General features: G+C 48.5%; 1 protein-coding gene across 1 annotated transcript; it reads right to left on the bottom strand.

The window, feature by feature from the left end:
* Positions 1–9,526: 9,526 nt before the first annotated feature.
* Positions 9,527–14,408, bottom strand: MMGT1 (membrane magnesium transporter 1). The gene is made up of 4 exons (XM_032123812.1): positions 14,298–14,408; positions 13,724–13,776; positions 12,761–12,864; positions 9,527–11,728 (listed from the first exon to the last, which is right to left on the bottom strand). Exons 1-4 carry the CDS (start codon positions 14,377–14,379, stop codon positions 11,566–11,568), a joined length of 402 nt encoding a protein of 133 aa, XP_031979703.1. The 5' UTR covers positions 14,380–14,408; the 3' UTR covers positions 9,527–11,565.
* Between the last annotated feature and the right edge of the window lie 261 nt (positions 14,409–14,669).

Raw genomic sequence — 14,669 nt, 5'->3', positions numbered from 1 at the left:
CCTGCGTGTAATTTTTTTTTCTCTTTAAAGCAATACAGTAATGTGCCAGTATTAAGTGGCTGTTTGGATGAGTGTGTATTTTCAGTTGTTTGCTCATAACATCCTCTGATCCTCTAACAGCTTTCTTTAAAAGACAGGTTGAAATTGTGCTCATGCTAACTTGTGCTCTTGGCCTCATATGGGAAATATCCCATGGATTTCAGTGGACTGGCCAGGCAGGGAAATAGATTTTTGTGGTGAGCCTATACTTCTCTGTTCCTACTGGTATTTTTAGTACAAACCAGCCTGTGAGACATCTTTTCCATCCACTCTGAAGCAGTGGCCTTGGTTTCCTTGGAAGATGCAGTTTGCCCATTGGAATGACACCAGTGAAATTCAAGAAGGAAATGAAATCCAGCAACAGCAAATCTCTGTCAGGATGTACATGAATGAAGTGACATAGGAGAAGGCATTACTATAAATGTGTCCTGATTCTTACAAGTAACTTTTATTCATCTTTGCAGATGAATAAAAGTGATTTTTTTTTTCATTTTTTAAACCACAGAAATACCTTGGAATGATACAAAGGGGGATTTACTCCTTCAAGATTTCACATGGAAGCTGTTTGTCACCATGATGGACCTCCCATGCCAAATGTTGGACTCTTAAAAGGGATTTTATATACAGAGGGTCAGATACACTGTGCATACCTCGTTGTAAAATGGCCTGGTTAGAAGCATCAAGTTGCTTGTAATGTGCTATTCTTGAAATAGTAGGTGATAAGAGGAGACAGCTTTCTTCCATATAGTTAATGGCCGTTTAATTTTTATCGCGGATTCCAGAGACACTCACTTGATCATTGTGTGTCTGAGCAGGGGCCAAATTTTTAAGTAGTGACCTTGTTAGTGTGTAAATCTGCTCTTTTGGTGGGATGCAGTTGGCTGCCAAATCAGCTGCAGAGAGCTGGTAACTTTCATTCACTCATTTGGAATCTTGCTCCTCAGAAGCTGCAAAATGCTGTGTTCAAGTGCAAGCAGTGAGAATTTTCCCTTACCTTACCATTATCTTATCTGAATAGATTGAATTTGGGTTAGAATATTAGAGCAGCAGAAGCCATATAGTGAACTGGACATGAGTCTTCATAGGAAGGGAGGAAGAAAGATGTCCTCAGGGGTTGTGTCAGTGCAGAGATGAAGAAAAAGGAGCAACAGCAATTGTTGAAGAGCATACACAGTCCTGAGTTCCACATGGACCACAGCACGGACATGGCTCATTTGGGAAGCAGAAAATATTCCACAACCAGTTTAAGAAGGTTCTTAATGGAGAGAATTCCTTGTGAGCCAGACCACAGTGCTGGACGTGGTGGGTCATGCCTTGAACAAACAGAGTCCCAAGATGTGTGGTGGCACTTCAGAGACAGCCAGGAGGGCCACACTGGTATCAGGCCTTGCCTTTCCTGGTACAGACCATGGCCCAGCAGCAAGAGCTTTGTCACCAGGGCTGTGACGTGTATGTCAGGTGAGCCTCTTGCAGCAGGAATGTCCCTTGGCAAGGGTTCAGGAGAGAGGATGGGTCTACTGATGGCATCCTGGAATTGGAAGCCATTTGTGCTTTGCTCAAACTTATGTTTTTGAGCCCTTATTTATGTAAGGTTGAAATAATGTTGGGAAGTAGGGAAGAAGACTATTTCCTGTAAGGAGCACTGTTTAACAATCTGGATTAACAAATTTAGCACTTGCCTTCCTTGGGTAGAAGGGTTATGAGGTGCTTTGGAGTCTGGATACCTGTGTGAGTTCTGCTGCGTCCATTTTCTGACCCTCTCTTGCCTAAGCCTCCTCAGAGCGCGTTATCTTTATTTTTTCCATTGTAGACATGAAGGGTTTTTCCTTGTAAGCCATGTAGCTCCCAGGCCCGTCACCATGGCAGGTGTCTGTTGGATGCTGCTGTTGCCAGTTCCGGGGGCACAGTGCATTTATGGTGGGCACGTGTATTCCTGGCCAGGTTTAACCAGCATCAAAGAGTGATTGTCATCTTCCAAAATTGCAGCTGAAGAGGCTGTTACTGTGTTGTTGTGGTCAAGCAATTGGTATGTCTTCCTTTGCAGGAAACTGTAAAAAAACCCCCAAACCTATTTTTTGGGGTTCTTTTTCATCTGGTAATTTTCTCCAGGTTCTTCCTCTAAACTGCTTGTTTGAAATGGCAGCAGCATAGGCTGTTGAGTTTGATTTCTTTTGGTCTGTTTTTTAGTATCTACTTTTTTGGTATCTATCTGGTTTTTAGTATCTAAACTTCTGATGGAAAAGTACAAGAAATGCATTATCAAACAGAAACAAACTATTATCAAAACCTATAAAGCTCAATTACAGTGTTTCATACCAGCAACATGGCAAAATCACACCTTTAGCGAATGGACTTGAGAGTGCTTGTCTTGAGAATGTGCAATCTAGTTAAGCAGAAAACAAGGCCAAAGACATTTCAAATCTGGCAGAAAGGAGGTTTGGCAGAGATCTGAAGGAAGGATGTTAGTCACTGGATTTAAAAGGAGCTGCTGCTTGCAGGTCTGCAAAAACAAGTTCAAGTCTATCCTAAGTGGGAAGGGAGAAGAAGAATGCCTTGGGATTTGTCTTGTGGCATGCAGGACTTAAGCTGTATTCTAAATGTGAATCTTGGAATCATTTCAAGGAGGACAGACTAAATGAAAAATGTTGAACTTAACTGAAATTATCCATTCAGTTGAGCTGCAACCTGGCATCTTGTTTCATCCCTGAAAGTAGACTGTTGGCTTGGCTTTGGCATTGGTGTTTTTCTTCTCTCTGTCTGTGATGCAGTGTTGTCTCTTGGTAAAGCAGCATGGCAGGGGAGCCGTGTTGTTGTCCATGGAGCTGGGAGTGCAGGCGGGGGCTGTGGGAATAGCTGGTGGAAAAGGCAGTTACTGCTTGTGTGCTGTGGGAGGTGGTTCAACCTCACCTCTTCCATGTTAGAGCCTTAATTTTAAAAGTGTACAAGATGCTTCTCAGGGCTGCTAGCACAGATCTGGTGCCTTGAGCAGCTGATTACTCAGAGTTCAGAGGATGGATGTGCCAAGGAAGGAGTTAAATTGTACAGACTTGTACAGCCTCGTGGTAAATGCTGGAGGATATTTCCATAGGCAGTGGAAGAACTGAGCTGCACCTGCCTTCAGCCACATGGCTTTGCCAGCAATGGGAACTGCTGGTACCATGTAAAGCAAATTGCCCTTTACCAGGAGCTGGGAAGTGCTCAAAGCAGCTGCATATTTCTTCAGATTTCGAGCTTGGGCTGAAGCTCTCAAACAATTTTTATTGAAGTCCAAAAGAATAGTTTGGCCTGGGAAAGGCAGTGGAATGGAAACCTCTGATGAGATTTTTGCTGGAGATCTGGGTTTTTTTGAGAGCTTGGGGAAGTTTTATCTTCACATCTGTAGTGGGAATTTCACAGCTATTTCCTAGTCCTGGATCGGCTCCAGCTGCAATGGAAGTAGCTGGATCCTTGGCTTTGTATATGCTTGCTGTCATCTCAGTCACTGTCACTCCTCTGATGCAAACAGTCTTGCATAATGTCCCTTAAAATATTGCACACCTCTGGCAATTTGCTCTATCCCTGTGCTCCACTTGCCACTGCTGAGCAGCTGGTAGGAGGGACAGAGCTTTTTGGGAATGATCCCCATGGCGTGTGCTCATTTACAAAATACTTAGAACCCTGCAGGATGTTGAACAGGAGGAGAGAGTTATAAAGCATTTTGTTAGTTACTAGGGCAAAACTCTTTTTTCTGTGGTCAGCCTGTTTCTTGTCATTTACTCCAGAGTAGGTGCATATTTTAATGTTAAATTGTACCTATAAATATTTAGTGTGTAGAATATATCAAAGAGAGGTTCAGTCTTTTGTAAAGGATGAGGTAGGGAGACTTGCCTCCCCCTTGCTTCATCTGGCAGCTGTGACCGATGTGTTTGTGCAGAGGTGGCCCTTGCAGAGAAGGATGCTGGGCTGTGCTTAGGTTTTCCACAGGGAGGGACTGCTGTGGAACCATCTCAGGTCTTTGATATGTGACAGTAGGTAACTGGAGCTGATTCTTGCTGGGTTTGTGGAAACGCACTTACTGTTTCTGGAGGTGGTGGTAGCAGCGTGAGCAGTTCTTGTCTGGGCACAACTTTCAGTGCTGAGGAGGCTGTCGGGGTATTTGGGATTTGAGCAGCCACAGGTCTGGTCAGAGCACACTGTGTAGTGGCTGCCTGATCCCTTGGCAGTCTCAGACAGTGGGTGTCTCAGGGATCAAGGGTGCTTTCCTAAGTAGGACAGAAATAAAAATGAGCCCTGTTCCCCAAGACTAGAAAGTGATAAAAAAAAAAGGCATTTTGCTGATTGCAGATGATTATAATGCAGCTGCTCAACAGTGACATCCCAGCCATGGAAAAATAACATTGATTCTTTGAGCTGTTTTCCAGTCTGCACAGCATATTAAAACCCTTCATGCACAGCTGGCACATTTAACTTTGATTATGTTGTTGAAGTGACTGATCTGAGAGCGGCCTAGATCCCAGTTGCTTGCAGAATTTGAAAATAAGATTGTTCCAATTCATCTGCAGTTGGTTATTTTGGAAGAGAGAGAAACTATCTCGAGCACTTTCAGGGCTGCTAATTAAAGTCTTGTGGCTCTCCTCTGAGAGACTCTTTAAAGGTGGATGGAGGGACTTACCCAAGGTCATACAGTGTTTCACTAGCAAAGATGATTATAAAATGTGTGGCCTAATTTGGTCTTGCACACTTCAATTATTTCCCTGGTGTGGACAACCCCACCACAAACCAACACACTGGCTGCTGGGCTCTTGTATGTGTCATTGGGTTCCTTTTTCCCTGTGCTCTTCCACCTGCCAGCCTGGGCCTGGCACCAGAGCGGCATGAGGTGGAGACAGGACAGGCTGCCTACTGCTTCCACACAGAGGTGGCTGCAGTGGGTGCCTTTTTGCTGGAAGTGTGTTTTTGGGGCCAGAAAAAAGCAGGAGCTTGGAAAGGAAGATAGCAGGGCTGTAGAGAAGCTGCCCAACCCTGTCGGTTTGGCTTCTGACCCAAGCTGCTCCAGCACCTTTCCTTTCCCAGCTGAGTGAAAGCATATTTTGAAATGCCTCTGGCATCCATGGGTTCAGGGCTCCTCCCTCTGCACACACAGAACTTAGAAGCCGCTATTCAAGATGATCATTAGCGGAAAAGGAGACGGTGGGGGACTCGGGAGCTCTGGAAGAGGCTGTTTTAAGTGTATCACATCCAGCAAACCCTCCCGCAGGAGTTCTGTCAGAACAGGAATGCCTGTATGCGGTGGCAGCGTTTGGCTTGCTGGGAGCTGGATGGTGGGCAGGACATGCCGGGGCTCTGCGAGCTGGGAAGGCTCTCACCAAGCTGCTGCTGCGGCAGCCCCTGCGGCTTCCAGCAGGTGAAACCGGGTCAGAGCGACTCCTGGGAACTGTCTGTGAATTCCCCGCAGGAAAGGCAGTTGCTGGTGAGTCACGGCCCAGACTGTGAAGGGAAACGGTTGCTGGATAAATAGGTTGAGTGATGGTGATGGCTTTTCTTCACACATCAGGACCCCTGAGGAGGCTCTGACCTCGTGGGGCAGCTGAAAGCTGTTTTTTGTCGGGGTTCCAGGTGGTCAAAGCTGGATTCCTGTGGATGTAGATAAAACAGGCTCTCCTTCCCAGGGTCTGCCTTCCACCTCTGGACTCAGTGTGCCCACTGTTGAAGGGAGAAGGGGTTGTGAAAGTAAGGAGATGAAAGGGACAGCTCCTGTCATGATAGGAAGCCAGAAAGAGGTTGAAAGCCTTTCCCCGTTCATCCTCAGGCATGAGGTGGGAGCTGCTCTGAGGGATTGACCAGTGGTGAATTTGGGAGGTCGGCACTGTGCTCAGTGCGAGGCTGGTGTGGGGCCCTGAAAGGGGGGTTTCATGCTGATGGAGTGCTCTGCTCTGTCTGGAACTCATCTGACGTGACTCACTCCTTACTTCACTGCCCCTGTTTTAACTTGCACTTCATCTCTGTGGAGCATCCTGTTGCTCTGCTCCTGGAATGTGGTGGGGTTGAGCCTCAGGTCTGCCCCTTTCAAGCTCTGCAGTTGCTGCTTGAGCACAAGAAGCAAAGGCAGAGAAGAGAGTGCCTTGCAGAGCTCCCCTGCCTGCTGCTCCCATGCTGGGAGACAGCTCAGGCTGTTTCCATGGTTGTCCCCCCCTGCCAGCCCTGGACAACCCAAGGCAGCAGCATGGCCATGGCTGTGCTTGACCACCAGCAGACCTGGGGTTTTTAACCAGCCCTGGTGCATCCTGTAGGATATGTGGGGTAGGATATGTGGGTCCCTCCCGTGGGAGATGAACATGGGCCTTGCTCTGCTGTGGTTTTTCCTTTGTGATCTGAAGCTGCTGTATTCAAATAGGTATGGAAGGAGCAGCCAGCTCCAGCTTCAGAGTGATGGTGGTGACTTCACATTGAAATGGTGCCACCATCCCCAAGGTCCCTCAGCAGAGATCTGTGTGTGACAGGAGGCTGTAGAGCAGCATGGTGGCCTTGGGTAAGGAGGTGGCATCATTTGGTCCCTTCTCTCCCCTCCATATGCTTTACATTGTGCTGGGGAGGTGGTGCCTCCCTGGGATTGCCCTCGCTGGGGGCTCACCCAGGCCTGTGGGTGCCTTGAAGGCACCGGTAATGGCCCAGTGAGTGACAGCTTGGTGTGGATGTTGGGAGGAGAAGGCCCTCTTTGAAGTGCCTGCCTAACTGGCTGCTTCAAAATTACTTTGGGATGCGTCTTGTTTTGTGCACTTCTGCATCCGGGGTGGGGAATCAGTCACTGCTTCGGTGTTTGCTGTGCACACAGGATGCTCCTCCTGCATCCTGCACTGCAGCAGAGACCTCCTGGGGCAGGGACAAGGGATTCTGGAGCAGCTCCAAGGACATCAGCACTGGTGTTTTGTGGCTGGCCCTGAACTGCTCTAAAATACGCAGCAGAAATACTTTGGGGGAGGAGGGGAATATTTTCTTTCCTTTTTTTTTTTTTTTTTTCTGAAATCCAAAGTGAAGTGCCCCTGCAGCATGACCTGCCTCTGGCAGATCCTGGGGAAACTGGTTCAGCCAGCACCAGTCTGGGCAGGGAGGGCACTGCCAGTGCTGGGTGCTCTGCCTGGCAGCACTGGGATAGGAATGGGGAATAAACAGCCACATCTCTCTGTATGGGGGGCTTTGGGTTCCCTGGGACCACTGGCATAGGATGAGCCATTGATAATCCAAATGTCACCTTTTAATTCTTTTTTTCTATCTCCCTTCCTATTAAAATGGCCTGGGAAGCTGTGACACCACACAGCCTGGGCCCCTGCCAAGGAGCCCTGGAGCTTGTGTTCCTGCTTGCGCTGCCAGGCTCCCGGCTGCCTCGCTGCTCTGTGAACTCCCATTTGCCTTTCTTGGCTGGAAAAAGGATTAAGTTAGCAGGACAGGAAAATTAATTCGCTGCCATTTTAAAGATGTAGCTTTCATTGCAGTCCAAAGTGTTTTGAAATGGCATTGTGTCACTGAGACCAACCTGGGGTTGATTAAAAGGCTTTTACCTGCCGGAATATCAGATTTTATTTCCACCGGGGTTCTGCCCCTGGTGATTATGGCTTCAAGGTGAACCTCAAGGCGAAATCTAAAGAGTATTTTGCCTTTGTTGTTGTGCTGGCTGTGGAGAGCTGGTACCAAAATCTTTTCTGCTTGTTTAACATTCAAAATAGCCTTGCTTTGCCCTTCCCCTCCGCAGGCAGTCTGCCAGTCTGGCACAGCACGGCCAGGACAGCAGGGAACTGCAGAACTTCTCTGCCCGGCTGAGGGGCCCAGGGGCAGCACTGTGGCCCCAGATCCTGTGGGGTGAGCCTCAGCCTTCCCGAATTGTCTGGTGGAAAATTGCTGCCGTTTGGTGCAGGTGGTCCCAAAAGGGAGCAGAAATGGTGCCACTCTTGGTGAGGAGGGCTGTATCCAGCTGGAGGATGTCCCCACAATTAATGTCCTTGCTGAGGGTGTCAGAGATGGAGAAGGGTAGATCTGCTGCAGTGTGGTGAAGGGCGAGAGAACCCAAACCGTGGGAAGCAAGCGGTAAGGAAACCAAAAATCATCAATAGAAAATCAATAGAAAGTAATCATCAATTCTCTGCTTTCTCCAGTGAGGGGAACTGTGTGGGTGCTCCAGAGCACCTGGAAGGGCCTGTTAGCTGCCAGCTTTCCCGAGAAAGCTGTGCTCCAGCTTTGGGCAGCAGTGGGGCACAGAGCACATGGGTCCTGGCACCAGACTGCAGCAATGGCTCCATCTAGGACACATGGAGGGGACACATCAGATGTGTAACCAGGAGGGATTTCCACACATGGTGCTGCAGTTCAGCCCTATTGACCTCTAGTGTAAGTACTTCTGCCAGCTGCACTTCCATTCTGGCCTCACATGGAAGGGCTCCACCAGTGACCGATCTCTGACACAAGCCATGGTCCCCATCCCCTCACCTACAAGGGTGTAAATGACTCCTGCCCTCCTTACCAATTCCCCACTGAGCTCTCACTAGAATAGTTCAAAAACCCAGGTGGTTTTTTGAAATTAATGCAGATTAAACCTGCTACTTCAGTAATGAATGGAAATCACCAGCACCTATTTTTTATTTTACTATTTAATGTAGCAGAAATATCACAGCTTGTAGCCAAAGCAACGGGTGTAAATGTTCATTGGGCGAGGCTGGAAGCTCTCCAGTCTAATTCAAGAAATGCTTGGCTCAAGTCTTGCTTTGCTTTTGAAGAAGAGAAACTCATCTGTGAAGAACCCCACACTGCAAGGTAAGCACAAGGTGGCTTTGGGAGCTGGCTAAGGTGCCCCTTCCCAGAAGACCGGTTTTATTGGTGTTTTACCCCCTTGTACTGTGTGCTGGATGCAGAGCTGCAGCAGCATATAAAGTAGATGAGGGGTGAGTCTCTTGCTCTCTCTGGTGCAATCCTGATGGATGCTGTAGTTGAGTAAACTCCTCCAGTGCTTTGCTAACTTTCCAACCTCGCCCAGTGGAAAAGCAGAGCAGGGAGTGAAAAGTGATCTTGCTCAAGTCCAGGATTTTAACTATCGCCAGCCCTAGGAGCAGCCTGAGTGTTTCCCCCAGGGACTGTTGCAATACCAGACTTTGCAGGAGCCTGTCCCGTGGGATGGCAGGAGATTAGCACATGGTAGAAAAGCCTTTACTGTGGTTAAATTGAAGACAAGTATGTCAGCTCTGCCAGAGAGGATGATGAGGAGCCTCAAAGGCAAGCAGAGCCCCAGGCTGGTACTACTTCCCTCCTATATGTTTTACTCAGCTACTTGCAGCTATTTGGATCCCCCTTACTGATCTTACCTCCCAGTAATGAACACCAGGCCAGACAGCACTTTCACACAGAGCTGCCATAATTAAGGCAATCACTTCATGTCAGTGCTGGGCAGTCACTTTTAAATAGTCACTGACCTGGGATTTGCTGCAGCAGACTCCAGAATGGTCAGAAATAAACAAACAAACACTTTAAGGATATCAATTTTTATTTGACATTGTGAGATCAATAAGAAAAAATAATTTGTACAGCTTTGTGATAGAACCGTTGCTGCTGCAGAGTGAGGCTACTCCTCATGAGAAGGGCCCTGTCACAGCCCCAGGGTGCTCCCAGCAGGACCTGGTCCGAGCAGGTGACATTCTCCACCTCCCTGTCCCACAGCAGCACCTCTCAGCTCAGACAGGTCCCTGTAGCCTTCCAGCAGCACGAATGGGGCTTCTCAGACGTTCCACGTGAGCAGCTCTGCTCTAAGACCCTCTGCAAAGGGCTCAGTGCAACCATGGCTGCAGGACCCATCTGCTACAGTAGTTACTGAGCTCCTGCTGTCCTCCCTCCCTCTGCTAATTCTGTCTCTCCTCTGTCCCAGAAGGTCACCTGGCCCATGTTCAGCCTCCCCTCTGTGCAGCAGCTGCCGCACAGCAGCCCTATTCCCCAAGGGAACAGCTCTGTCCCCAATGGAGAGATGACCCAATACTATTTCCAAGGCCTTTGGTGCTGGCAGGAGCCGATTTGTGACACCAGCAAGAGGGGAACCAGGACACTTTAGGAACTAATCCTGCAGCTCAGATGCTTTCAGTTGGCAGAGTAACCCTTTCTAATCAAACCCAGATGCTTAAGAGTGATTGTAGAGCAGCAGCCACGGATATTGCTCAAGCACTGGGGCACCCACTCCATAGGACGGGCAGAGCTAGAAAAAGAGGCTTCGGTTTACACAGTATTTTTGCCAAGCTTTTTGCCTTTGACAGTTCTTAATAGTTTAAAAAAACCCCAAACACAACTCCACAGATGCCAGGACAAAAGGCTGAGTTTCCACTGTGCCAGAAAAACATCCTCAAACCAGGCAAAATTCTTGCTGGCCCCACCAGTACCTCGACCTACCCTCCCTTTGCTGGGTCAGGGAGGTGAAATACCAGACCAAGAGAGATTTTAGCATTGATTCAGCCCCTGAGGGGAGATAAGAATTTAGACATAAGTAAGAATTAAGGACAGTATGATCAGTTCTAATACATGGAATCAAGACAGTAATCTTAAATCAATGAAGGGCTCAGCTGGAAAAAATCAAGGTGAAAGGCTCTGTTGGCAGAAAAGGGGTAGTTGTCCTGGATTAGTGCCAGCAAACAGAGCAAGCTGCTGGACCCTACCCCTGGATCACTGACAGAAGGGACAGTTCTTACTGATACTTAAATATGAAGATGACTTGGAGGTTGTACCTGGTGCCAACACTACATTTAGCACATTCACAACATTCAACATTCCCCAGTTCACAGCTGGAGAACATGGACCCAGGGGGTGAACATGGAGTGTGGCAGATTATCTACGTGAGCTGCCTCCCCCACATAAACACCAACGCACAGCCACAGCCCAGGCAACCTGGGGCAACTTACATGAAACAAAGGAGGGCAACGAGGAAATAATGTGGTAATGAAAAACCAGGAAAAAAAAAGAATAACCCTTCACACAACTGTTTTTCAGCACTGTAAAAAAATAAAAATGAAAGCAATCTTTTTGACTTCCCCTGCCACACTGTGCTGGTGTCCCACAGGCATTCCAGGATCAGGTGCTGCCCCTTTTCCTGCTGTTCAGTGATGCAGTGCACACAGCATTTCTGAGGGGGTCCATAGACTGTAGTGCAAGCAAACTGAGAAAATAAATACACTCAAACATTCCCTCCTGTCAAAGAACATTAATTCCAGGAAATACTAGCTTGCTTTTTGTTTTAACTGAAGTTAAGTCAGCTGCAACTCGTTTTAATATCTGAAACTTTGAAGATGTGTTTCACAGCATAACTGTAGAATTTACACTGCATTGCCAATCCACAATTCGGTCATTCTCATTAACAGTGTACAAAGAAGGTCATTAGTTTATATATATATATTTTTATATATATATATATATACTTTATAAAGTCTGGAAGATCAATATAAATACTGCTCCAGAAATTAAAAAAGTGTTTACATCCCCGACTTGAATATTACATCTCAGTGTCCTGGGTTATCATCTGTAAAAGTCTTAGCGGCGCAGAGGTTCAAGTTTTCGAAATTTCAGTGCCGAGCTGGATGACAAAGCATCTTGGTTTGAAGAAGAATTCACTGTGTCTGGGGACTGGAACAATACTCTACCACGATGATTAAATACATAAAAAGATGGATGGTTCCTTAATGTGTCAAATGTCCTTCAAAATAAATGTAAAAAGCCAAGGTTAATTCTCTCAGAGCAAGAAGTTTAGAACAGTCAGTCTGGGGCATATTGACTTTAGAACACAGAAATACAAGTTTTCAATCCAAAACTCTTGCTTGCTTTTAAGTTTCCTAAACTGAAACACTGAGGAAATACACAGCCAGTTGTGAAAAAGACCACAAGATGTCCATGTCACAAACTTCCCCTTCCTTCCTTGAGCTCAGGGGCAGCCTGTGGATGCTGCCTGCAGACACACCATGTGCCAGCCTTAGTTCAGCTGTCACTTGTGTTAACACCTTGATGATGTTCAGCTTTCCAGCCCCCTGGGTGCCTCAAGCTAAAGGCTTTACGTGAACACTCTGAAATACAATTATGTCAACTTTTTCACTTTCCATACTCCCCTGTAGTTTTGGAAATGGCCAGAGAGGCAACATCTGCCCATCTGATTTCCTACTGGAATCACAGAATATTCTGATTTGGAAGGGACCCACAAGGATTATGGAGTCCAACTCTGAAGTGAACGGCTCATACAGGGGTTGAGCCTATGACCTTGGTGTGCTCTAACCAACTATCCTCTTCAAAATCTTGATCCAAAATCCCTTATTTTCTTCAGAGTCTTTCACATGTCCTGCCTTGAATATACTGTGTGAGATTCAAGTGACTCGGATTCTCATGAAGAAGCAAACACAAGCAGAGTGTGAGCCAAGCCCTGCAGTCTGAGATCATGTCACAACAACAGGTGGTGATTCCTGAGCTCTACTTCCTACGAGCACATTTCGTTCCTCTAACCAACTCTGCACAGCAGGATTTTGGATGAGGAAAAGCAAGAAGTTTATTTAATTTCTGCCTGTTATCTAACTCTCCCTAAAACTCAAGACACTGTTGGCCTTCCCAAGTGTGGCTGTTCCCCTCAGGCCACTGCCTACAACATGCATTGAAGGACTGAGCTAAAGATGAGTGATTTCATGGCGCAGTTTGTACAGAGAAGCGGATACCGGTGCGTACAAAAAGAAGAAATAAAACATACTTATTTTTGAGTTCTGAAGTGGCATCCATGTCTTTAAACTCTCCTGCAATATGTGCTATCCCATAGCAGGTGACTGCGAAGGCCAGCAGAGTCTGCAGGACTATCTGCAACAGAAGGAGCACAGTGCAACACACACATCACTGAGCGTTCTGCATTTTTACCAGAAAATCTCAGCTTTCACACAGTGTCTCTTGTGCTTTTCATCCAATGACAGCAAATAGAGGTGGGCAATCCAGCAGTGGGGAAACTGAGGCACAGGAGAACTAAAAATCCCTCCTATTTGCACAGCAAAACTCTGGCAGAGCTCCAGCTGCCCCAGCACAACTCTGGGTTGCACCAACTGAATCGACAGCTCCTCAGCAAGAGCCTGAGACCAAACACTGTGTTCCTGTGCACTCCAGGATCCAAACTCCTGCCAGGAACACACCATGGAGCCCCAGGCTAGGCGCCATGCCTGGCTCTTCTGGCACCTGATCTCCCCGCCCTTCTGATTAAGGAGAAAGGGAAACAAATAACTGAAGTGGAAATTTGAAAAGCAAGCAAATAATGTAAATAAAATCCCCCTCCCTGAAGCAAGTTGTGCTGGGATCAAACATTCACACAGTCACACTGGATAAACACATGTCTACCAACCAGAGCCAGAGGGTGCAGGATATTTATGCTGCAAAGGAGGTGATGGATGCAAAAGCTCTCTGAGCTATGTTCAGGGAATCCTGGACAAGATGCTCCAGAATATTTCTAAAGAAGAGGGAGGTCTGGACCTGAGGTTTGACTTCACTGACAACTACAACATACTCAGGAAGTTGGGATGGAAAGTGTGGTCCTTTTTGACAGTGGGAACTCTGATGCAAGTGCAACTTAAAAACTACTTTACCCTTAATGCTTGCCTAGCACATTAAAAGGAAGCAATTGAGAGACTAAACCACCTCACAGTTACACCTTTCAAACACTGCAAAAACTTACATCTATGGGCAACGTTTCATCTTCCTTTTCTGTCAACCTCATGTAAGAACGATCTACAAAACAGAAACACATGCATGCATCAAACACTCCGTGTATGCAAATAAACAGCCTGGCAACACAGAACCCCCAGAGAAACGGCTGTAGCTCCGAGAAACGTGTCAGCTGGGCCGCCCCTGGTGCCGCTGTGAGGCTCCGCCGCTCCGGAGCACGGCTGGCCCTACCCGAAGCAGCCGGGAGGTAGGCGAACCGTGGAGACGGGAGGCAGCGGGATGGCAGAAGCCAGGCTGAAGCCGCGACCTGGCGGGCGGCAGCTCCCCCTTCCCACCCTTCCTTTTTCTCTCCCTTCCCGGCTGCTACGGCGTCCGCACGGGGCGAGCCCCGCGCTCCTCCCGGAACCTCCGCTCTCCCCGCAGTCTGGCCCGCAAGGACAGGGCCGCCCCCGCCGCCGGGCTCGCGGCTGAGGACGATGATGATGCCGGCCCGGCCCGGCCCCCGCCCCGGGAGCTGCCCGGCGGCCGTGAGGGGGTGCCGGTGCCCCGGGGCGCCCTAGCCCGCAGCCCCGGCAGTGACTCACGCTGCGCCGCCGAAAAGGCCGCGTGTGCCAGGGCGAACAGGCCGAGCCCCACCAGCCCCTTCCACACCGACCCCGCCGCCATAGCCGCCAGCCGCCGCCAGGGCGCCCCGGCGCGCGATGATGATGTCACCGAGGGGGCGGGACCAGGCCGCGCCCGAGCAGTGCGGGTGTGCAAAGGAGGCGTGGCTTCAGCGACAGGGGGCGTGGCCACCCCGCCGCTTTCCCACGCGGGGCCATTGATAAAATGCGAGTGGACCCCGGGGATGGTCCTGGGGGGCGGCTGAGGGAGGAGGGGGCTGTCATCCCCCGAACCGGTCCCGTTCCTTCCACCGGGCCAGACCGGATCCCTTACAGCCGAAAACAGAGCGTAGG

Source organism: Corvus moneduloides, chromosome 14 (genome assembly GCF_009650955.1).
Source record: "Corvus moneduloides isolate bCorMon1 chromosome 14, bCorMon1.pri, whole genome shotgun sequence".
In the NCBI taxonomy this organism is placed as follows: Eukaryota; Metazoa; Chordata; class Aves; order Passeriformes; family Corvidae; genus Corvus; species Corvus moneduloides.
This window is presented reverse-complemented; position numbering and strand designations above follow the sequence as displayed.

Bases quoted from the DNA above. Each gene is read 5' to 3' on its own strand.
- MMGT1 (XM_032123812.1), bottom strand. From the start codon at position 14,379: ATGGCGGCGGGGTCGGTGTGGAAGGGGCTGGTGGGGCTCGGCCTGTTC. The intron at 12,865-13,723 runs GTAAGTTTTTGC...CTTCTGTTGCAG, and splicing joins ATGAAACGTTGCCCATAGAT to ATAGTCCTGCAGACTCTGCT. The intron at 11,729-12,760 runs GTATGTTTTATT...TTTATTTTGAAG, and splicing joins ACTTCAGAACTCAAAAATAA to GACATTTGACACATTAAGGA.